The sequence below is a fragment of the Maniola hyperantus genome, chromosome 27, assembly GCF_902806685.2.
Source record: "Maniola hyperantus chromosome 27, iAphHyp1.2, whole genome shotgun sequence".
NCBI classification, from domain to species: domain Eukaryota; kingdom Metazoa; phylum Arthropoda; class Insecta; order Lepidoptera; family Nymphalidae; genus Maniola; species Maniola hyperantus.
Window position 1 is genome coordinate 6,377,026 of NC_048562.1, and position 23,106 is coordinate 6,400,131.

Below are 23,106 nucleotides of genomic sequence, written 5' to 3' on the forward strand. Positions count from 1 at the left end.
ATAAAAGGATTTTTCTTGTACATTATTTGTCACGATTTCATTCTCTGGGAACAAAATCTTAGATTTTAAAAATTCTCATTTAAAGAGCTGAGTCACTAGTGTGACATTGGGGCCGATTCTCTTGTACACAATCTTTAAACTAAACTAAATTAACAGGTCTAAATCTAGTGCTATCCTTTTCCGCAAGCAACATTATGAAAAGGATAGCATTAGATTTAGACGTGTCATTTTAGTTTAGTTTAGAGATTGTGTACAACGGAATTAGCCACATTGGCACCGATTCTAAGCACAACCTAATTTTAGAGTATTCGCACCCTTTTTTACTTATTATAATATGAAAAGGACAGAAGCAGTTTGACATTTCTAAATTTACTTTTTAGATGGTAAAACCCGTGATTTTAGCACGCACTCGCGAACCTACTGTTTAAATTTGTATTGTGCACTAAAATTTAGAGTCTTTAAATGTGAAAGTCATGTTCCGTTCCTTTTTTAGCATTAGTAAAAAGAAAAGGATGCAGATACTCTAAATTTAGTTTAGAGAGAGACTAGAGAATCGGGGCCAGTATTGTGGCTAATTCCGTTGTTCACAATCTATAAACTAAACTAAAATGATACGTCTAAATCTATTGCTATCCCTTTCATAATTTTGCTTGACGAAAAGGAAAGCACTAGATTTAGAGCTGTTAATGTAGTTTAGTTTAGAGATAGTGTACAAGAGAATCGGCCCCAATGTGGCTCTCTTAAGTCTACATAATATTATTCAAACACTTAAAACTAGATCTAAATACAAAATCATGGATTATGTGAGGATGAAAAAGATATCTTCAAACTTAAAAATATAAAGATTACTCTAAATTCTTAAACATTACAGTACTACTATATTTCTACTCGCTGTGTGATTCTTACCAAATGATTGATGCTCTCTGTGACCGCGCGTGCTGCGGCCGCGAGTTGGTTCTTTGCATTCGGCCGAGTCAAGTCCTATACGAAAAATCACAATTATTTAAAAAAAAAATCGACGATTAATAATCAATAACGGCCGACTTACATTTTTAGTAAAAAATAGTTATGGTATTTTAATAGTTTTTTCATTTCTGGCGTAATGTACATTGTTTTAGTTTACAAGACGTTACCTACCACAAAAGGTCGTGAACACACGAGACGCTCGATGCGTTAATATGTCTGTACTGTGGGGAAGTGACCGGCGACATTTTTATTAAAAAAAAAATCTTTTTTTATTCAAATAAACTTTTGCAAGTACTTTCGAATAGTCGGATGCATCTACCACTGGTTCGCAATGCCTTTCCTACCGAGAAGAACCAGCAAGAAACTCGGCGGTTGCTCTTTTCAAATATTTGATATAGGTACAAGATTATGCCATGTATAAAATAGTATTTGCAGTCTTGTGCGTTGCTGGAACGAGCTGCAGGTCAAATCCATGCTCTTTTATCATTGAGATAGTAATATGCTTTTTTCAGGAGCATATTTTAAATTTTTTAAACTTGTGCAAAGGTAAACTACTACTAGACTAGTGTGGCCTACACAATGTTCCGCGACATTTCCTCGGCACGTTCTGTGTTGTTGAGGAACATGTTGCTCCATTTGCCCCCTAGTGTATCCGACACTTGAAGCTCACCTGGCTGACGGACTTGGCGGTGCTCAGCAGCTTGGAGGAGTTGACTGTGACCGTCTTCAGGGAGCTCACCATCTGCATGCGACTCTCAGTTTCCTGACAACAACATTATCGTTTTGTATTTTATGTCTTTTTTCTTGTACCTTTATTTGTATTTAAATTTATTATTAATTATCTAGTTAGTGTAAGTGGCACTGCCGTTCTAATAAGATGTAAAAAAAAAATAAAAAAATAAAAAAAAAATATCATAATTATTTGTAAACAAAATAGCGAGCAAACGAGCAGGCGGGTCATCTGATGTTAAGTGAATACCGCCGATCATGAACATTTGCAGCACCAGAGGAGCCACTAATGCGTTGCCGGCATTTCAGGAATTTGTTGGTCCGCCCCTTGAATAACCCCATGTTGTAATCTAATGGGAACAACACCGATGGGAGTTGGTTCCACAGTTTGCATGTGCGTGGAAAAAAGGATCTGGCACAACGGGTGGCCGAAGTTCACCAGGCACCCAGTGAGGGTGAAAATGCTTACGGTGGCGTGCGGTGCGGCCGTAGAAAAAGGAGGTTGAAAACTTAGCGCATGTTTTACATTATGTTAAACAAAGTAGTAAATTAGAAGGGGGGGATCAGAAGTGGGATCAATCTGCATATTATAGTAAGGAAACTATGACGTCACGTATGGGGTGATGTGGGGGAGAAGTGGGATGATCCTGCATTCAACGTGTTAACCTGGATCTAGGTGCCTCTGTGGATGCCTAGTCTAGGTCCAGGAAGTGTTTCATGTAACGATATTTTATATGTACAAATATGCACTAATTAACAGCTTTTAATTTTTACAACAGTTTTTTAACTAGATTTTGTTAAATTTGTATAACGCGAACTCGCCATCCTCACATAATCTTTAACAGTTTCCAGAGGATGGCTAACTATTTATTTTAAAATGTATTAGTGAAATTTACGTGATAAAAAAAAAAAAAAAAAAAAAAAAAAAAAACCTACCTAGGTCTGGAGATACGTATGTAGTAGGGGCGGGGGGTGGAACATCAGAAGTAGGATCATCCTTCATCCAACGGCCACCAAGGTTTATGTTTTATTGGTCTGCCAACAGATTTAAAGGGGCGGACTACATCAGAAGTGGGATCATTTACCTCAGCGTGTCCGGCCATCTCCAGACAAACGGCCACGAGCCGCTCGAAGGACGCTTGGAAGTCTGCGGCGGACGAGGGGAGCTTGTCCGTGTCCACGCTGTTGACGACGTGAGAGGACGCGTTGCTTAGCACCACGGCCGCCGAGTTCAGCTCCGTTTGCAGTTCACTAAGAAAAATATAAAAATGTATCTACGTCATAATAATATCTGCATGCCAAATTTCAGCCAAATCCATCGAGTAAGTTTGAGCTGTACGTTTCTAGATCAGTCAGTCAGTCAGTCACATTTCCTTTTATATATTTAGATTAGAAGGCGGCGCAGGACCGTGTGGAAGTCCCTACAAAAGACTTATGTCCAGCAGTGGACGTCTATCGGTTGATGATGATGATGATTTAGAAGAGTGATGATGCTCGCGACTAGTTTTATTATTTGCTGCTATAGCGACAATAGAAATACACATTCTGCGAAAATTTCAACTCTACCTATTACGGTTCACGAGACACAGCACGCTGACTGACAGACAGACGAACAGTGGAGGCTTAGTAATAGGGTCCCGTTGGCACCTTTTGGGAACAAAAACCTAAAAAAAATATCTCACCCATAGGTTCTGTCGGTGTGGGGGAACTCTCCCATGTCCAGGATGTCCAAGGTATGTCCGATGTTCTCGATGGCGGCATCCAACTCTGCGTACGAGGGCACGGCGCCAATGGCTTCTTCCATACCCTGGCAACAAAGACACACTTGTCATCATCATATAACCCATCGCCGGCTCACTACTGAGCACGGGTCACCTCTCCTCAAGGGTTTGGGCCATATAGTCCAAGTAGCCAAGTATGGGTTGTCAGTACTTCACACACCTTTGAGAACATTATCTCTCAGGCATGCAGGTTTCCTTACGATGTTTTCCTTCACCGTTATAGAAAGTGATATCTTTGTATTATCTTCTCTATATATAAAAGGAGAAGGTGACTGACTGACTGAATGACTGACTGATCTATCAATGCACAGCTCAAACTACTGGACGGATCGGGCTGAAATTAGGCATGCAGATAGTTATTATGACGTAGGCATCCGCTAAGAAAGGATTTTTGAAAATTCAACTCCTAAAGGGGTGAAATAGGGGTTTGAAATTTGTGTAGTCCACGCGGACGAAGTCGCGAGCATCAGCTAGTATTATATAAAAGGAAAAGCTGACATCTTACAAATGCAACAACTGACTTTCAAAAAGTGTAATTTATTACCTATTTTGAATAAAATATTTGATTTGATTTGACTGCCTGACTGACTGACTGACTGATCTATCAACGCGCAGCTCAAACCCAAGCTCAAATCCAAATATAGCCAGATCAGGCTATATTTGGATAGCTATTATGACGTAGACATCCACTAAGAAAAGATTTTTGAAAATTCAACCCCAGGGGAGGGGAGGTTTACTTGTTGGTCCGCCCCTTGAATAACCCCATGTGATCCGTTCACTCAAAATTTCCATACCTCGCTAATATTCTTGGCCAGGCTCATGATTCTGGAGGTATCCGGTTCTTCCGAGTTGGCGAGCTGATGCTTGACCGTCTCCACCAGGGTCAGGGAGGAGTACAACACTTGACGGCCGGACTTGATCACCCTGTTGACAAAAAGTTTATGTGACATTGATAAACTCAACCAAGGAAAGGTTATGTATTTAGGAGTCTTTTTAGGGTTACTTACATCAAAAGGAAAAACGGAACCCTTATAGGACTACTTTGTTGTCTGTGTCTGTCGTGTCTGTCAAGAAACCTGCAGGGTACTTCCCGTTGACCTAGAATCATGAAATTTGGCAGGTAGGTAGGTCTTATAGCTGACATTAGGAGGGAAATCTGAAAACCGTGTGGTTACATCACAAGAAAAATTAAATTATGGTCATTTTTTTATTTTATTTATTAAATTAACTAACGGCTACTTACACATACATTTAAAAAAAACTTAATTCTGAAAATATTACTTACTAAATGTAGTCATGATCTAATAATTAGTGTTTTCAATTTTCAAAGTAAGATAACTATATCAAATGGGGTATCATATGAAAGGGCTTCACCTGTAAATTCTAAAACAGACTTATTTATTTTTATGCATCATAGTTTTTGATTTATCGTGCAAAATGTCGATAAAATACGACTGTAGAACGGAACCTTCGATGCGCGAGCCTGACTCGCACTTGGCCGGATTTTTTTTTATTTTTTAGTGGAGGAGCAAGTTTAGTGAGGTATTTTTTACAAGGCATATTAGATCAAGATCAAGACGGCGGGGGGACGACAGCTTAGAAAAGCTCATAGTGTCGGGCAACACTGAGGGCAAAAAACCGAGAGGCCGCTCACCAACTAGGTGGTCCGACCAGCTAAAGGAGTCCAGCAGGTGTGGATTTCATCACATTGTAGAAATGGCCACCGACAGAAGCCGATGGAAACAGATAAGCCATTCGAGGGCAGTTTGCCAGGACCACGATCTTCAGCAATGAAGGAACGACCGGAGAGAGAGAGATCAAGATAAAGGGCAGTACCAGGATCGCATCAGAAGTACAAAGCTCACCGAGTCTGGTACTGCTGCGGCGCGGTCGCCACTGTGGCTCGCAGTGGCGGGGCGAAGTCCCTCAGCGCGGACGCCAGGTCGACGGCCGCCCGGGAGCACCCGGGGCTCTCGCGACGGCGCGCGCTGCTCACCAGCTGCGCAGTCGCTGATGCGGCGCTGCGGCGGGCGCTTTGCAGGCGCGTTGACGCCCATTCCGCCTGGTGAAACACATGAACAGGTTATTTGACTGAAAAATGATCGGCCATCTTGGATTTAAAATGACGTCATATACATATTATGACAGAAAAGTGATCGGCCATCTTGGATTTAAAATGACGTCATATACATATTATGACAGAAAAGTGATCGGCCATCTTGGATTTAAGATGACATCATTTACATATTGTATGACAAAAAAGTGATCGGCCATCTTGGATTTAAGATGACGTCATACACATATTGTATGACAAAAAAGTGATCGGCCATCTTGGATTTGTGATGGCGTCATATACATTATGGCAGATGTTGTGACTTCTTTAATAAGTTGTACATCAATGCGTGTTTATATAAATATAACTAATTTTATTGATGTAACCATTTTTGGACGTGCTATTAAAACTATATAACCGTTATGGTTAAAAAGACATCTCTCTCTCTCTCTCTGTAACATATTGACCTCCCTCTCTCTGTCTATCGCGCTAGTTGTGGTATCTTTTCGACCCGCTGAAGTGTATCGAGGTAGTTTTCGAGAGCGAGTGTCCTCACATTTAGCTTGGCTACGTGGACTATTAGAATAGAATAGAATAGAATAGAATAGAATGTTTTTTTATTCATGTAAACTTTTTAAAAGTGCTTATGAATAGTCAGGTAGTTTTAATTTACCACTGGTTCGGAATGCCGTTCCTACCGAGAAGAACCAGCAAGAAACTCGGCGGTTGCTCTTTTTAATTTTTCAATTTACAATGTTATTATACCGTACTATACAAGTCATTGCAGCCCCGTGCATTGCTGGAGCGAGTCTAAATCCAAGCTTTTTTATCGTTTACATAGTCTGCGACTGTATAATATGCTTTTTTTAGGAGCATACATATTTGTTTCAGCCCTTTTCGATTAGTTGGTGTCTCAAAATAGTAAACGCCCACTGAGATTGTTATCTGTCATTTGTATGGGATTGCATAACAGAGAGAGCGCTATACTAACATGTTGTCCGTGGATAGAGTAGTGGAAGGATGGTTCGCTCACCGTTTGTCCCGGCAGAGGGCGCAGCTCCAGGTCCCTGGCAGCCTGCTCCACCTCGTCCAGCTCTGCTTGGAGGCTGCGGATGATCTCTGCTGCTGCGTCCAGTTCAACACCCTTGCAGGACACCCTGGCGCGGCTCACTGCAGACCTGTGGACAACAGTTGATATTTTAGAAGACAAATATAGACTAGCTTATGCTCGCAACTTCATCCGCGTGGACTACACAAATTTCAAACCCCTGTTTTTCTCTTTTTTCAGTCTTTCTTAGCGAATGCCTACGTCATAATATCTATCTGCATGCCAAGTTTCAGCCCGATCCGTCCAGTAGTTTGAGCTGTGCGTTGATAGATCAGTCAGCTTTTCCTTTTATATATACAGGAAGATTTTTTTGTTTTGCACAAATTTTTTTTGGTGGTTCTGTAGGTATCATTAATAGTACACATTACCATTCATAATTTTGTACCTTTTTGGAAATTATTTTTTTACCTTAAAATAAGCAAATCATGGTCATACTATTCGTAAACAAAGCACGCTAGCTGACTCTGACGTTTTCCCTTTAAAAAAAAGTACCAAGTTCGCATCTTAGACGATATTAAAGCGCGCAGAGGTCAATGGCCGCCGCGCGCGTCATCGCGTGTGAGTGCGTGTATTTTAATCAACAGCTGAAGATAACGTTTGTAGGGTGACCCTAATCACTTTGGTATTCTTAAGTAAAATAAAAAAAATAAAAAATACGTGTTAATTAAATTTCGTTTCTATGCAACATAAAAAAATGTGCAAAACCAAAAAATCTTCCTGTATATAGACTAGCACTTGGCCAGAATAAGACCTGGTAGCAGGTGATGACGCAGCCTCAGATGGAGCGCGCCCACCTAGACGATGCCTATTCACTAACCATACCAGGCCACAGTCGCCACAGCACCATAGTTACCAGGGTCTGGCGGTCCTGGGAAGAAGAAGAAGTTAATCGTCAAGAGTTACCTGAGATCCGCGCAGCTGGTGGTGAACTGGTGAGTGGTATCGGCCAGCTGTTTGGCCGCCGTGATGTCGTTGACGGTGGGTAGCACGCCGCGCGCCGCTTGCACCACGTGACCACTCGGCTGTTACCACAGAATTGAATTTTAAAAAATCAAAAAAACATGATATTGAACTTTTTCAAAATAAAAAATTATAGCTATTATAAATTATAGTTATATAGTGTCACTCGGGATGATGTAAGGATTCTAACGATATACATGCATATTCCCCGATGGCCCCGATTCTACTATTATTACCATACCATACCATATATATACCATACTAATATTGTAAATGCAAAAGTGTGTCTGTCTGCCTGTCTGCTAGCCTTTCACGGCCCATCCGTTCAACCGATTTTGACGAAAGTGACAGAGACAACGCTCTACAAAGCTGAAATGTCATGCTATCCCTTTCATAATGGCCCCGATTCTCTAGTCTCTGTCTAAACTAAATTTAGAGTATCTGCATCCCTTTCTTTTTACTAATGCTAAAAAAGGAACGGAACATGACTTTCACATTTAAAGACTCTAAATTTTAGTGCACAATACAAATTTAAACAGTAGGTTCGCGAGTGCGTGCTAAAATCACGGGTTTTACCATCTAAAAATTAAATTTAGAAATGTCAAACTGCTTCTGTCCTTTTCATATTACAATATTAAGAAGAGGGTGCGAATACTCTAAAATTAGGTTGTGCTTAGAATCGGTGCCAATGTTGCTTGCGGAAAGGATAGCATTAGATTTAGATCTATTTATGTAGTTTAGTTAAGAGATTGTGTACAAGAGAATCGGCCCCAGTACTGACCTGCAGGAAGGTCTCGGAGGCAGTGATGAGGTCTAGGTTGGCGGCGGGGTCCGCCGGCCTGGCCTGAGCAGTTCTGGCGGCTTGGGCCATCCGAGGAATCTGCTCGTTCAGGACTTCGCATTCTGATAGCAGAGTTTCCTGAGGAGAAATACTCAATTGGGTATATGACTCCAATTTTTTTATTACTTTATTATAAACTAGGGTAAAAATAATGACGTAAACTGAAAAGACTAATTAAATCGATCAAATAACAAAAAAGTTATAAGCATTTAAATATTTCTGATTAGACAGAGATAGCGATATAGCATTTTGACGTCACACCTTACTAATGCCATAGTAGCTTTGTGCGGTTTCAAATTCAAAAGTAGGCAAATACCCAATTTTCTTAGTACCATTCCAACTTGTAGGGAGTCAAGAAGGCGCCCCGGGAAAACGCCAAGAGCAAGTACCGAACGGGCGCCCTCCCGCGATTCGGCCCATATAACCGAGAGGTCGGTGGGGCCATGGGAGGTGGAGGGTTGTTCCAACATTGATTGCAGCAGTCTGACTCGTCCACGAAAGGTTCCGTACCATGGTACAAAATATAACAGCTAATGTGCAACACTGCAAGTTGGTGACAACAGCACCATCTATATATGATTTAGACCTTAATTTTTTTTTAATGATCGAGACTGATAAGTTAAGTACAAACCTGTGAATACTTGTTGGTGTTGTACTGCGTGGCGTTGTGCGCCGACGTCACCAGCTGCGTGGCGCTGGACGCCGCTTGGCGCGCGCTCTCCTGTGTACAAACCTGTGAATACTTGTTGGTGTTGTACTGCGTGGCGTTGTGCGCCGACGTCACCAGCTGCGTGGCGCTGGACGCCGCTTGGCGCGCGCTCTCCTGTGTACAAACCTGTGAATACTTGTTGGTGTTGTACTGCGTGGCGTTGTGCGCCGACGTCACCAGCTGCGTGGCGCTGGACGCCGCTTGGCGCGCGCTCTCCTGTGTACAAACCTGTGAATACTTGTTGGTGTTGTACTGCGTGGCGTTGTGCGCCGACGTCACCAGCTGCGTGGCGCTGGACGCCGCTTGGCGCGCGCTCTCCTGTGTACAAACCTGTGAATACTTGTTGGTGTTGTACTGCGTGGCGTTGTGCGCCGACGTCACCAGCTGCGTGGCGCTGGACGCCGCTTGGCGCGCGCTCTCCTGTGTACAAACCTGTGAATACTTGTTGGTGTTGTACTGCGTGGCGTTGTGCGCCGACGTCACCAGCTGCGTGGCGCTGGACGCCGCTTGGCGCGCGCTCTCCTGTGTACAAACCTGTGAATACTTGTTGGTGTTGTACTGCGTGGCGTTGTGCGCCGACGTCACCAGCTGCGTGGCGCTGGACGCCGCTTGGCGCGCGCTCTCCTGTGTACAAACCTGTGAATACTTGTTGGTGTTGTACTGCGTGGCGTTGTGCGCCGACGTCACCAGCTGCGTGGCGCTGGACGCCGCTTGGCGCGCGCTCTCCTGTGTACAAACCTGTGAATACTTGTTGGTGTTGTACTGCGTGGCGTTGTGCGCCGACGTCACCAGCTGCGTGGCGCTGGACGCCGCTTGGCGCGCGCTCTCCTGTGTACAAACCTGTGAATACTTGTTGGTGTTGTACTGCGTGGCGTTGTGCGCCGACGTCACCAGCTGCGTGGCGCTGGACGCCGCTTGGCGCGCGCTCTCCTGTGTACAAACCTGTGAATACTTGTTGGTGTTGTACTGCGTGGCGTTGTGCGCCGACGTCACCAGCTGCGTGGCGCTGGACGCCGCTTGGCGCGCGCTCTCCTGTGTACAAACCTGTGAATACTTGTTGGTGTTGTACTGCGTGGCGTTGTGCGCCGACGTCACCAGCTGCGTGGCGCTGGACGCCGCTTGGCGCGCGCTCTCCTGTGTACAAACCTGTGAATACTTGTTGGTGTTGTACTGCGTGGCGTTGTGCGCCGACGTCACCAGCTGCGTGGCGCTGGACGCCGCTTGGCGCGCGCTCTCCTGTGTACAAACCTGTGAATACTTGTTGGTGTTGTACTGCGTGGCGTTGTGCGCCGACGTCACCAGCTGCGTGGCGCTGGACGCCGCTTGGCGCGCGCTCTCCTGTGTACAAACCTGTGAATACTTGTTGGTGTTGTACTGCGTGGCGTTGTGCGCCGACGTCACCAGCTGCGTGGCGCTGGACGCCGCTTGGCGCGCGCTCTCCTGTGTACAAACCTGTGAATACTTGTTGGTGTTGTACTGCGTGGCGTTGTGCGCCGACGTCACCAGCTGCGTGGCGCTGGACGCCGCTTGGCGCGCGCTCTCCTGTGTACAAACCTGTGAATACTTGTTGGTGTTGTACTGCGTGGCGTTGTGCGCCGACGTCACCAGCTGCGTGGCGCTGGACGCCGCTTGGCGCGCGCTCTCCTGTGTACAAACCTGTGAATACTTGTTGGTGTTGTACTGCGTGGCGTTGTGCGCCGACGTCACCAGCTGCGTGGCGCTGGACGCCGCTTGGCGCGCGCTCTCCTGTGTACAAACCTGTGAATACTTGTTGGTGTTGTACTGCGTGGCGTTGTGCGCCGACGTCACCAGCTGCGTGGCGCTGGACGCCGCTTGGCGCGCGCTCTCCTGTGTACAAACCTGTGAATACTTGTTGGTGTTGTACTGCGTGGCGTTGTGCGCCGACGTCACCAGCTGCGTGGCGCTGGACGCCGCTTGGCGCGCGCTCTCCTGTGTACAAACCTGTGAATACTTGTTGGTGTTGTACTGCGTGGCGTTGTGCGCCGACGTCACCAGCTGCGTGGCGCTGGACGCCGCTTGGCGCGCGCTCTCCTGTGTACAAACCTGTGAATACTTGTTGGTGTTGTACTGCGTGGCGTTGTGCGCCGACGTCACCAGCTGCGTGGCGCTGGACGCCGCTTGGCGCGCGCTCTCCTGTGTACAAACCTGTGAATACTTGTTGGTGTTGTACTGCGTGGCGTTGTGCGCCGACGTCACCAGCTGCGTGGCGCTGGACGCCGCTTGGCGCGCGCTCTCCTGTGTACAAACCTGTGAATACTTGTTGGTGTTGTACTGCGTGGCGTTGTGCGCCGACGTCACCAGCTGCGTGGCGCTGGACGCCGCTTGGCGCGCGCTCTCCTGTGTACAAACCTGTGAATACTTGTTGGTGTTGTACTGCGTGGCGTTGTGCGCCGACGTCACCAGCTGCGTGGCGCTGGACGCCGCTTGGCGCGCGCTCTCCTGTGTACAAACCTGTGAATACTTGTTGGTGTTGTACTGCGTGGCGTTGTGCGCCGACGTCACCAGCTGCGTGGCGCTGGACGCCGCTTGGCGCGCGCTCTCCTGTGTACAAACCTGTGAATACTTGTTGGTGTTGTACTGCGTGGCGTTGTGCGCCGACGTCACCAGCTGCGTGGCGCTGGACGCCGCTTGGCGCGCGCTCTCCTGTGTACAAACCTGTGAATACTTGTTGGTGTTGTACTGCGTGGCGTTGTGCGCCGACGTCACCAGCTGCGTGGCGCTGGACGCCGCTTGGCGCGCGCTCTCCTGTGTACAAACCTGTGAATACTTGTTGGTGTTGTACTGCGTGGCGTTGTGCGCCGACGTCACCAGCTGCGTGGCGCTGGACGCCGCTTGGCGCGCGCTCTCCTGTGTACAAACCTGTGAATACTTGTTGGTGTTGTACTGCGTGGCGTTGTGCGCCGACGTCACCAGCTGCGTGGCGCTGGACGCCGCTTGGCGCGCGCTCTCCTGTGTACAAACCTGTGAATACTTGTTGGTGTTGTACTGCGTGGCGTTGTGCGCCGACGTCACCAGCTGCGTGGCGCTGGACGCCGCTTGGCGCGCGCTCTCCTGTGTACAAACCTGTGAATACTTGTTGGTGTTGTACTGCGTGGCGTTGTGCGCCGACGTCACCAGCTGCGTGGCGCTGGACGCCGCTTGGCGCGCGCTCTCCTGTGTACAAACCTGTGAATACTTGTTGGTGTTGTACTGCGTGGCGTTGTGCGCCGACGTCACCAGCTGCGTGGCGCTGGACGCCGCTTGGCGCGCGCTCTCCTGTGTACAAACCTGTGAATACTTGTTGGTGTTGTACTGCGTGGCGTTGTGCGCCGACGTCACCAGCTGCGTGGCGCTGGACGCCGCTTGGCGCGCGCTCTCCTGTGTACAAACCTGTGAATACTTGTTGGTGTTGTACTGCGTGGCGTTGTGCGCCGACGTCACCAGCTGCGTGGCGCTGGACGCCGCTTGGCGCGCGCTCTCCTGTGTACAAACCTGTGAATACTTGTTGGTGTTGTACTGCGTGGCGTTGTGCGCCGACGTCACCAGCTGCGTGGCGCTGGACGCCGCTTGGCGCGCGCTCTCCTGTGTACAAACCTGTGAATACTTGTTGGTGTTGTACTGCGTGGCGTTGTGCGCCGACGTCACCAGCTGCGTGGCGCTGGACGCCGCTTGGCGCGCGCTCTCCTGTGTACAAACCTGTGAATACTTGTTGGTGTTGTACTGCGTGGCGTTGTGCGCCGACGTCACCAGCTGCGTGGCGCTGGACGCCGCTTGGCGCGCGCTCTCCTGTGTACAAACCTGTGAATACTTGTTGGTGTTGTACTGCGTGGCGTTGTGCGCCGACGTCACCAGCTGCGTGGCGCTGGACGCCGCTTGGCGCGCGCTCTCCTGTGTACAAACCTGTGAATACTTGTTGGTGTTGTACTGCGTGGCGTTGTGCGCCGACGTCACCAGCTGCGTGGCGCTGGACGCCGCTTGGCGCGCGCTCTCCTGTGTACAAACCTGTGAATACTTGTTGGTGTTGTACTGCGTGGCGTTGTGCGCCGACGTCACCAGCTGCGTGGCGCTGGACGCCGCTTGGCGCGCGCTCTCCTGTGTACAAACCTGTGAATACTTGTTGGTGTTGTACTGCGTGGCGTTGTGCGCCGACGTCACCAGCTGCGTGGCGCTGGACGCCGCTTGGCGCGCGCTCTCCTGTGTACAAACCTGTGAATACTTGTTGGTGTTGTACTGCGTGGCGTTGTGCGCCGACGTCACCAGCTGCGTGGCGCTGGACGCCGCTTGGCGCGCGCTCTCCTGTGTACAAACCTGTGAATACTTGTTGGTGTTGTACTGCGTGGCGTTGTGCGCCGACGTCACCAGCTGCGTGGCGCTGGACGCCGCTTGGCGCGCGCTCTCCTGTGTACAAACCTGTGAATACTTGTTGGTGTTGTACTGCGTGGCGTTGTGCGCCGACGTCACCAGCTGCGTGGCGCTGGACGCCGCTTGGCGCGCGCTCTCCTGTGTACAAACCTGTGAATACTTGTTGGTGTTGTACTGCGTGGCGTTGTGCGCCGACGTCACCAGCTGCGTGGCGCTGGACGCCGCTTGGCGCGCGCTCTCCTGTGTACAAACCTGTGAATACTTGTTGGTGTTGTACTGCGTGGCGTTGTGCGCCGACGTCACCAGCTGCGTGGCGCTGGACGCCGCTTGGCGCGCGCTCTCCTGTGTACAAACCTGTGAATACTTGTTGGTGTTGTACTGCGTGGCGTTGTGCGCCGACGTCACCAGCTGCGTGGCGCTGGACGCCGCTTGGCGCGCGCTCTCCTGTGTACAAACCTGTGAATACTTGTTGGTGTTGTACTGCGTGGCGTTGTGCGCCGACGTCACCAGCTGCGTGGCGCTGGACGCCGCTTGGCGCGCGCTCTCCTGTGTACAAACCTGTGAATACTTGTTGGTGTTGTACTGCGTGGCGTTGTGCGCCGACGTCACCAGCTGCGTGGCGCTGGACGCCGCTTGGCGCGCGCTCTCCTGTGTACAAACCTGTGAATACTTGTTGGTGTTGTACTGCGTGGCGTTGTGCGCCGACGTCACCAGCTGCGTGGCGCTGGACGCCGCTTGGCGCGCGCTCTCCTGTGTACAAACCTGTGAATACTTGTTGGTGTTGTACTGCGTGGCGTTGTGCGCCGACGTCACCAGCTGCGTGGCGCTGGACGCCGCTTGGCGCGCGCTCTCCTGTGTACAAACCTGTGAATACTTGTTGGTGTTGTACTGCGTGGCGTTGTGCGCCGACGTCACCAGCTGCGTGGCGCTGGACGCCGCTTGGCGCGCGCTCTCCTGTGTACAAACCTGTGAATACTTGTTGGTGTTGTACTGCGTGGCGTTGTGCGCCGACGTCACCAGCTGCGTGGCGCTGGACGCCGCTTGGCGCGCGCTCTCCTGTGTACAAACCTGTGAATACTTGTTGGTGTTGTACTGCGTGGCGTTGTGCGCCGACGTCACCAGCTGCGTGGCGCTGGACGCCGCTTGGCGCGCGCTCTCCTGTGGACCACACCCTTTTGTTAATTCTAATTCTTTATTTGGTAGCAGAAGTTACGGTATTTTAATAAAAAAAACCGGCCAAGTGCGAGTCATGCTCGCGCAACGAGGGTTCCGTACTACAGTCGTATTTTTTCGACATTTTGCACGATAATTCAAAAACAACAAGATAATGCATAAAAATAAATAAAAGTCTGTTTTAGAATGCACAGATGAAGACCTTTCATATGATATCCCACTTGATAATTGATATAGTTATCTTACTTCGAAAATTGAAAATACTAATTATTAGTTCATGACCACAATTTATTTATTTTTGTTTGATATAACCACAAATTCACGGTTTTCAGATTTTTCGCCGAATGTCGGCTATAAGATCTACCTAGCTGCCAAATTTCATGATTCTAGGTCAACGGGAAGTACCCTGTAGCCGTAGGTTTCTTGACAAACAGACAGACAACAAAGTGATCCTATAAGGGTTCCGCTTTTCCTTTTGAGATACGGAACCCTAAAAAAACGTACGGAAATTTAGCGTAGTGCGCGCTAACTCCACTCGGCATAAAGAACTTTACGAGTATCAGAATTAGTGAACTTTTATTGACCTTTGAATAGGGTCCAGTTATGGACGTGGGAGTTTTTTTTTTAAATGACTAATATTCCCCTTTCCTTTCCAACTAAGCGTCAGGCTTGTGCTAGGAGTAGGTACGAAAATAGTGTAACGGGCGGGGTTTGAACCGTCGACCTTTCGGTTTTCAGTCCACTCCTATACCGGTTGAGCTATTGAGGCTCTACTACTAGGCTTAGTTACTTACGGACAGTCTGGCAAGTTGCGTGCCAACGATGTCCTGTCCTTGCGCGTAGTCCACGGTGATGAAGCGGAGCTCCTCGGCCGCGCGGCGCAGCGCCTCCTGCTTGTCGCGATCCTGACGACAAACAGACAAACAGACTAATTAGAACAAAAATCATAATCTTCTTGAGTCGACGGTCACCTCAGATACGAGCAGCTCAAAAAGCCGCAACCGCGATAGCACGGTCGGTAGCCTCGTGTACAGTGCGACAAGGCTCTCTTGGCACTTGAATGACATTGACAGGGGGGCGCTGTTGGAGAACAAAGGCGTAGAATATTCAAACAAGAACAAAGGGGACACTTGGCGGTAACGTTAGTTCCGATTTCCGCCACACGCCAAGATAACCTTGTCGCACTGTAGCTCCTCGTTCGTGCAGGTTGTTGGGCACGCATGGTTAGTGCTGTGGTTGTCTATAAGATGCCTCTGGTTTGCTTGCTTGTCCAGCAGTGGGCCATCAAGCTCATGTGTACCTGTGGTTGCGAGGCGCACAACCTCGCGGCTTCCACCATCCTCGCGGTGGCGTCGGCCAGCAACTTGGCTGCAGCGAGCAACTTGCGTTGAGCTTCTGATGGCTGCTTCTCTGCTTCCGTCTGTAACAAGAAGTATTGGTTTAAATTTAAACTTATCCTACTACAGTTCTTGCGTTTCACGAGGGCGAGTGGCTCATGCTTGTGTTTAAGTCGTAACGGTATAAGTAAAGTACAGTTAATGCGTGCGTTTGCGAGCGCAGTAAGTGAGCGCAGAGCAACTCTGTTCTTTTTCAATATACCTCCTCAAACTCAAATAAAACAGCAATTTTAACGAACTGCCTATATTAGGAATCCCATTTCCTATCTCTTCCCAACAGTCCATCGAGGACAGACACTGGGCTTCCAGGTGTATCCTACCTCAATGTCAGAGATGAGTCTTGAAATTCTTGCCCTAACAGTCTCGCTTTTCACACCATCTCTGGTACACCGGGTGCATCGGTCATGCGTTCAGATGCACACATGTCAGTAATTTTTTAACAATAACTCTTCAAAATAAAGTAGCCCAGCAATTTTAACGAACTGCCTAGATTACCAATGCTATGCCCAACCAATTACGAATATTCCATCGAGGACAGACCTCAGGACTCTAGGCGTATCCTTAAATTTATAAAATAAGGTACCTTAATATCAGCGATGAGTCTTGCAGTCGCCTGCCCCAGCAGTCTCGCCCTTCGCACCATTTCTGGAGCATCGGGCGCGTCGGCCACGCGTTCGGACGCACACATTACACTTTCCACTGATTGTTCCATAACTGTTGGTTGGACGCGACGGTCTGAGGAATAAAATAAACCATCACAAATCTTTTTATTAGATAAACGAAACAGATCTGGATAAAGCAATATCCTCCACTATCAGACCATTAACGTATTTAAAGTTTATTTATTGGTCATATTCGTAGGGAGTGGAGGAAGATGACCGCTAAAATTTCTGGTGTGATATCACTACCCCTTTTATAAATGCAAAAGTGTGTTTGTTAGTTGGTTTGTCCTTCAAACAGAGCAACGGATCGACGTGTTTGTGAGGAAGGACATAGGCTACTTTTTTTTCCGGAAAGTCAAAGAGTTCCCACGGGTTCTTAAAGACCTGTCTGTTTAACCGATTTATATGAAATTTGGTACAAAGGTAGCTTTCATACCGGAAATTGACGTAAGCAACTTTTTATCCCGGAAAATCAAACAGTTCCCACAGGATTTTTAAAACCTAAATCCACGCGTACGAAGTCGCGGGCATCAGCTAGTTTTAAATAAATAAAAAATTGCTGTTATCGTGTGTAAATTTCAAATGAATCCTCATAATTTGACTTGCCCAACTGACAATGCGCTAAAAGTTGTTCCAGTGCTTTCCATACCCTCTGGGCAGCTATGTTCAGTTTACTCAACTCCTGGTGCGGCAAATTCTCCTGCTAAGTCTCTTAACTTGACCCAATAATGCAACTTACCCAGGTCACAATGAGCCAAAAATCGTTCCAGGTCTCCAAAAACCCTCTGAGCAACATTATATCAACTGCTCAACTCCTTATGCAGCACATTCTGATGTCTGGTCCTGCAAACCTTGACCAAGTTTTCCGACTAACGCAACTTACCCAGGTCGCAATGAGCCAAAAGTCGTTCCAGCTCTTCAGACACCCTTTGAGCAGCTATGGTAAGTTGCTCGACTCCTTGGGCAGCAGATTCAGGCGCCTGGTTACAAGCTGCTACCAACTTCTCAACAGCTTGAGCGACTTGCCGCGCCGCACTGGTTAGCTGTTCCCGGCAAGCTGGGTTGTGGAGGGTCGGTGCTACCACCTAAATAAACAGAAAGATTTTGTCACAATAAGCTTGATTTTTGTTTTTTTACGGTAAGGGGAACAAGACAAAGTCATATCCCAAGTTACAATTCACTAGAGCTTATGGTTTTGGATACTTTGGTGATAGCAAAGGTTTTGTTTGTGGACCCATACATCTCTTGGGTGACATATGGATCCGAGACATGGTCGCTAACTATGGGCCTCATAAGAAAGCTCAGAGTCACTCAGCGGGCGATGGAGAGAGCTATGTGCGGAGTTTCTCTACGTCATCAATGAGGACATGAGGAGATCCGTAGGAGAACTAGAGTAACTGACATAGCTCAACGGGTTGCGAAGCTGAAGTGGCAATAGGCAGGGCATATATTTCGTACAACCGATAGACGTTGGGGTCCCAAGGTGCTGGAATAGAATATAATATTAGTAATATATCTATACTAATATTATAAAGAGGTAAAGTTTGTAAGTTTGTTTGTAGGAAGTAATCTCCGGAGCTAGTGAACCGATTTTGAAAATTCTTTTACCAGCAGAAAGCTACATTATTTCTGAGTGACATAGGCTATAGTTAGTTTTCAAAAAATTAGAGAATTGTAATACGCTACCCGTGCGAAGCCGGGGCGCGTTGCTAGTGTGGTATTAAAATCTAATAAATGACTATCTCCTGTGATCACCTTAGCGCAAGCCACCAATTGGCTGGTAGCCAGAGCGCAATGCGTGGCTGCAGCAATGATGTTGTTCTGCAGAGGCTGCTCATCCTTGCATTGGGACGCCACGTTCTTGGCCTTCAGCACCAACGCCGCTGTGGTGTTGGCCACGGCCTTGGCCAATGAGAGGAGGATATCCTGTTTGGAAAGAAAAGAAATACGAATCAGGCCTAAGTTCCTTTATACAGACAATTTAAGTAGACTTTTTACTTATCGACTGCGGAGTTTCTTGCCAGCGCTCCTCAATAAGATCTGCTTTCCAAACTGCTTATCAAGACATGAAATTTATACTATAACTAGCGTATGCTCGCGACTTCGTCCGCGTGGACTACACAAATTTCAAACCCCTATTTCACCCCCTTAGGAGTTGAATTTTCAAAAATCCTTTCTTAGCGGACGCCTACGTCATAATAGCTATCTGCATGCCAAATTTCAGCCCGATCCGTCCAGTAGTTTGAGCTGTGCGTTGATAGATCAGTCAGTCAGTCAGTCAGTCAGTCAGTCAGTCAGTCAGTCAGTCACCTTTTCCTTTTATATATTTAGACTACCTTATGCTCGCGACTTCGTCCGCGTGGACTACACAAATTTCAAACCCCTATTTTACCCCCTTAGGGGTTGTATTTCCAAAAATCCTTTCTTAGCGGATGCCTACGTCATAATAGCTATCTGCATGCCAAATTTCAGCCCGATCCGTTCTACTGAACTACTACTACTACCCCGTTGTGTAACAGTGTTACTCAACGGGAATGTTTTGAAATTTTAGGCACCTTGTGTCACAGTGTTACACACGGGGGTGTGACTCAACGGGAATAACCCACTACTACTGTTTGAGCTGTGCGTTGATAGATCAGTCAGTCAGTCAGTCACCTTTTCCTTTTATATTTAGATTACACTCATTCCCACAATCTGACTGGTCTGCTAAACACATCTCTGGCCATCTCCGCTTGGATGATGACCTTAGTATTATACTGATGAAGAGCAATGGTAGTTCTTGCAATTTACGACGGCGAGTAAGCTTTACTTGTGGTTACGTCGTATACACGGACATTGCGTAAGTGTGCGTGCATGTCGGCCAATCAGTTGCGAGCAAACGCTGTCAAACGCACACAACCGCACTTATACCGATACGACTTAAACACAAGCATGAGTCAGTGGCCTTGGTACTGATTCTAAGCACAACTAAATTTTAGAGCACTCGCATCCTCTTCTTACTAATATAATATGAAAAGGACAGAAATAGTTTGACAATTTTAATTATAATTGAGAGCCGTCAAACGTCGTGACTTTAGTAGCTAATCGCGAGCGTATCGTTTAAATTTGTAGCGTGCACTAAAATTTAGTCTTTAAATGTAAAGCTCATGTTCCGTCCTTTTTTAGTTATATTAAAAAGAACAGGATGCAGATACTCTAAAACTTAGTTTAGCGAAAAACAACAGAATCAGCGCCAAGGTCCGTGTATACGACGTAACCACAAGTAAAGTTCACTCGCCGTCGTGAATTGCAAGAACTGTAGCTGATAGTTAAAAGCGAGGGAAATATTAGTAATTGAGCGTAATTATTTTTGCCACTACATTCACTTTTGGAGACAGTTAGTCGGAAATAAAACCCAGACAGATGAAAAAGCAAATGTATTAACAAAAATAATATTATCACGGATAGTATGGCAACACCCACGATGTTACAGACACATATGGATTGGTACAATCAGCTGCAAAAGCTAAATTACGACTAAATTAAACCATTTATAAACCAAATTATCTCTCTGTCGTACGAAAGTATTTGTTAGTTGGTTTATCCTTCAAGCACGACGCAAGGGAGTAACAAATCGAAGTGATTTTTGCATAGGTATAGTCAGTGGCGTGCACAGGGTTTGAAGCCAGGGTAGGCATTAGTTAGGTAGGAACCTGTTTAGTGGTAGGTCATAATAAAAAATATGCATTGAGCTATTACAACTGGGGTAAGCAGTGCATTTATGCCTCTATGACCTGCACGCCACTGGGTATAGTTAAAGACCTGGACCTAGGCTATTTTTTCAAATAAAATAAAAATAAAAGTTTCCTCGGGATTTAAAAAAAATATCCACGCGGATATTATGGTAGGGGACTTTTGGGATAGTAATGAGAACCTTCATACTAAATAATATCTGTCCCGGCTGTACTCACGTGTTTAGTCGACAGATATTATTTAGAATGGAAATCACTCACGGTAGTTTAAACGCTAGAAACTTCATAGTTTTCAGAAAGACCAAAATGTGGATGATGACTATGGCAAAATAATTTTTTTCTTGGAAATGATTAGATAGAGGGTCTTCCAAAATTTGTAAAATCCTCACTCGCTGCTAGTTTTAAGTTTGCTTACCATTGTTAAATACAAGCTCCCTTACTAAGCGAGCGTTTTGACGTTTGATAAAAAGTTGCTGATTTGACTAGTAAGTACCATCCCTATTGTATTAGATATGTAATAATAATTTTGCACTTTTGGAGATGACTGTACCGTAATATTTTACAAAAAAAAAGTCATAATATGGAACTTAATCTGTACAGGAGGCTAACAGATAAAAATTAATGAAATATTTAAAAACAAAATAGTTAGTCATCATTGAAATTTTACTTGTCTCCAATAGAATTTAGTTTAAAATTGTTTTAGTTTAGATGGTTTAGTTATTTGTAGGATTCCGTGTCCAAGGAGTGCCAACGGAATCCTATTAACATGTCTTTGCTGTCCGTCTGTCTGTCAGCGGACTGCATCTCATGAACCTAATAAGTACAGAGATGAAATTTTCAGTGTGTGTTCCGTTTAGTTCAATCGTGATTGATGGAATTGAATGATGCAGAAAACCTATATCGTAATTTCATTGATGACTTACTATTTTCGTAACTTGAACAAAACGTAACGATTTATCTTTGGTTTATTAAAAAGTTTTAGTTTTTAGTTAAATTTTAGACAGTATGTTAGCCTTATTAGTTTTTTCGTTCGCCGGTGTTGATAAAAAGGTATTTTCAAAATTAGTTAATTAGTCTTAGTATAACACCGACGATATTTAACAATATTTAAGTTTAATAGTTTTATTTAGTTTAGGCAAGTTATAATTTTGTACATAATGTTGCTCATAGTTATTTTTTATTAGTAAAGAGACAGTATTTCTGTCCTGTTTATTTAGTCAAATTAGTATGTGACTAAATAAACAGGACAGAAATGAGAAAGATAATTAATTTTAGTTTTTAAATTCAGATTATTGTGAAAAGGGGACTTTAGTTTTAGTTTTGTGTTTAACAAAATTGACATCGATAGTTAATTGACGTGCTTTAAAATTAATTAATTTATAAAATAAACAAGATTACTTCTGATCCTAAAAAAAGGATTTAAAAAAATTTACATTAAAAAATAGAGAAAATTGTGATAAAACGTAAAATATTTACAATATTTTTGTTAATACGTAAAATATGACAAAAATATATATATTATGGAGTTCCACAACCAAAAAACTAAAATTAACTAAAAATAGTTAATAGTTACCTACCTAAAATTACAAAAAAGGAAATGTGATGTATTCATTATTAAAACGACCAGAGTGTTAATTCATTATTAGAAACAAAAGTAAATTGAAAAAACTTAAAGATAAAAATTTAGGAACTTAAAATTTAAAAAAAAAGTTTAATACATCTGGTCAGACTTTTGGATAAATGCCGATAATCTTATAAATGATAAAAAAATACGACTAGATTAATAGCTACCTAAGATTTAATATTATGGACGTTACAATGTTAAAACTAAACAAAAACAAACAAAAAAATCTAACATGATCGACAGTTGAAAGACTTTTTGTTAAAAAAAAAAATATTTTCGTAAATTATTAATATTTTGGCACATGTTTATTATTAATTTTTATTTTATATATTTTTTTTTGTATTTTAAAAAATATCTTTTATAAGGCCAGTAATCTGTTAAAAATCTTATAAAATCTGACAACAGTCGATTAACTAAATTTTAACAAAAAAAAAAAACAAAGTTAATTCGCAGTCTTTTTCCTTATTGCTTTGATTTTCCGAAGATTTGAATTTGAAATAAAAGAACCGAAAGATAAAATTTTGAGATAAGAAAGGAAAAGGACAGCTATGATGTGTATAGATAGAAAAATATAACTAGATATTTTACACAAAAATCTGAAAAAATAAAAAATAAAAATAGTATTATGGCAAAACCCGCAACCTTAAAAAATTATAGATTTCCCTACACCTTAGATTTAGTTATTTTAATGAGGTTATATTTAAAAATATGCTGCCTATAATTGAGGACCGACGACATATCAAAGTTCTGAAAAGTTCGAGAACTCAGTAAAAAAGTTATGTAGTCAGATCTACTATTTAGAGATTTGTGATTAAAATCACATTAAAGTAACTTTCTGCGCAAAGGATCACCCTGGCTGTCCAGCGCAAAGCCAGAGAAAAGCAGCCAGTATTCTCGGCACCACCACGCGGGCATGATTTGTACAGTAATCAGATAACTTTAAAGTTTTATCGAATTTTTACGAATATAATAATTTTAGAGTAAATCATAATACTTTCAAATGGTGCATT

The 23,106-nt window shown here is 45.0% G+C and overlaps 2 protein-coding genes across 2 annotated transcripts in view; one reads left to right on the plus strand and one right to left on the minus strand.

The window, feature by feature from the left end:
• Window positions 1-23,106, plus strand: part of LOC117994782 (aldo-keto reductase AKR2E4-like) — a 231,412-nt gene that overhangs the window by 56,860 nt on the left and 151,446 nt on the right. The gene's annotated exons all lie outside the window — the stretch shown is intronic.
• rhea (Talin_middle and talin-RS domain-containing protein rhea) overlaps window positions 1-23,106 on the minus strand; it is an 86,248-nt gene that overhangs the window by 44,314 nt on the left and 18,828 nt on the right. The window contains exons 20-35 of the mRNA XM_069508027.1: window positions 22,764-22,765; window positions 18,497-18,667; window positions 17,625-17,826; window positions 16,663-16,814; window positions 15,983-16,102; window positions 15,477-15,587; window positions 14,578-14,667; window positions 8,379-8,516; window positions 7,541-7,659; window positions 6,563-6,707; window positions 5,342-5,538; window positions 4,271-4,400; window positions 3,378-3,502; window positions 2,781-2,946; window positions 1,637-1,729; window positions 907-981 (exon numbers count right to left, since the gene is read on the minus strand). Of these exons, the coding sequence (XP_069364128.1) occupies window positions 907-981; window positions 1,637-1,729; window positions 2,781-2,946; window positions 3,378-3,502; window positions 4,271-4,400; window positions 5,342-5,538; window positions 6,563-6,707; window positions 7,541-7,659; window positions 8,379-8,516; window positions 14,578-14,667; window positions 15,477-15,587; window positions 15,983-16,102; window positions 16,663-16,814; window positions 17,625-17,826; window positions 18,497-18,667; window positions 22,764-22,765 (2,036 nt within the window). The remainder of the gene's footprint in view (window positions 1-906; window positions 982-1,636; window positions 1,730-2,780; window positions 2,947-3,377; window positions 3,503-4,270; window positions 4,401-5,341; window positions 5,539-6,562; window positions 6,708-7,540; window positions 7,660-8,378; window positions 8,517-14,577; window positions 14,668-15,476; window positions 15,588-15,982; window positions 16,103-16,662; window positions 16,815-17,624; window positions 17,827-18,496; window positions 18,668-22,763; window positions 22,766-23,106) is intronic.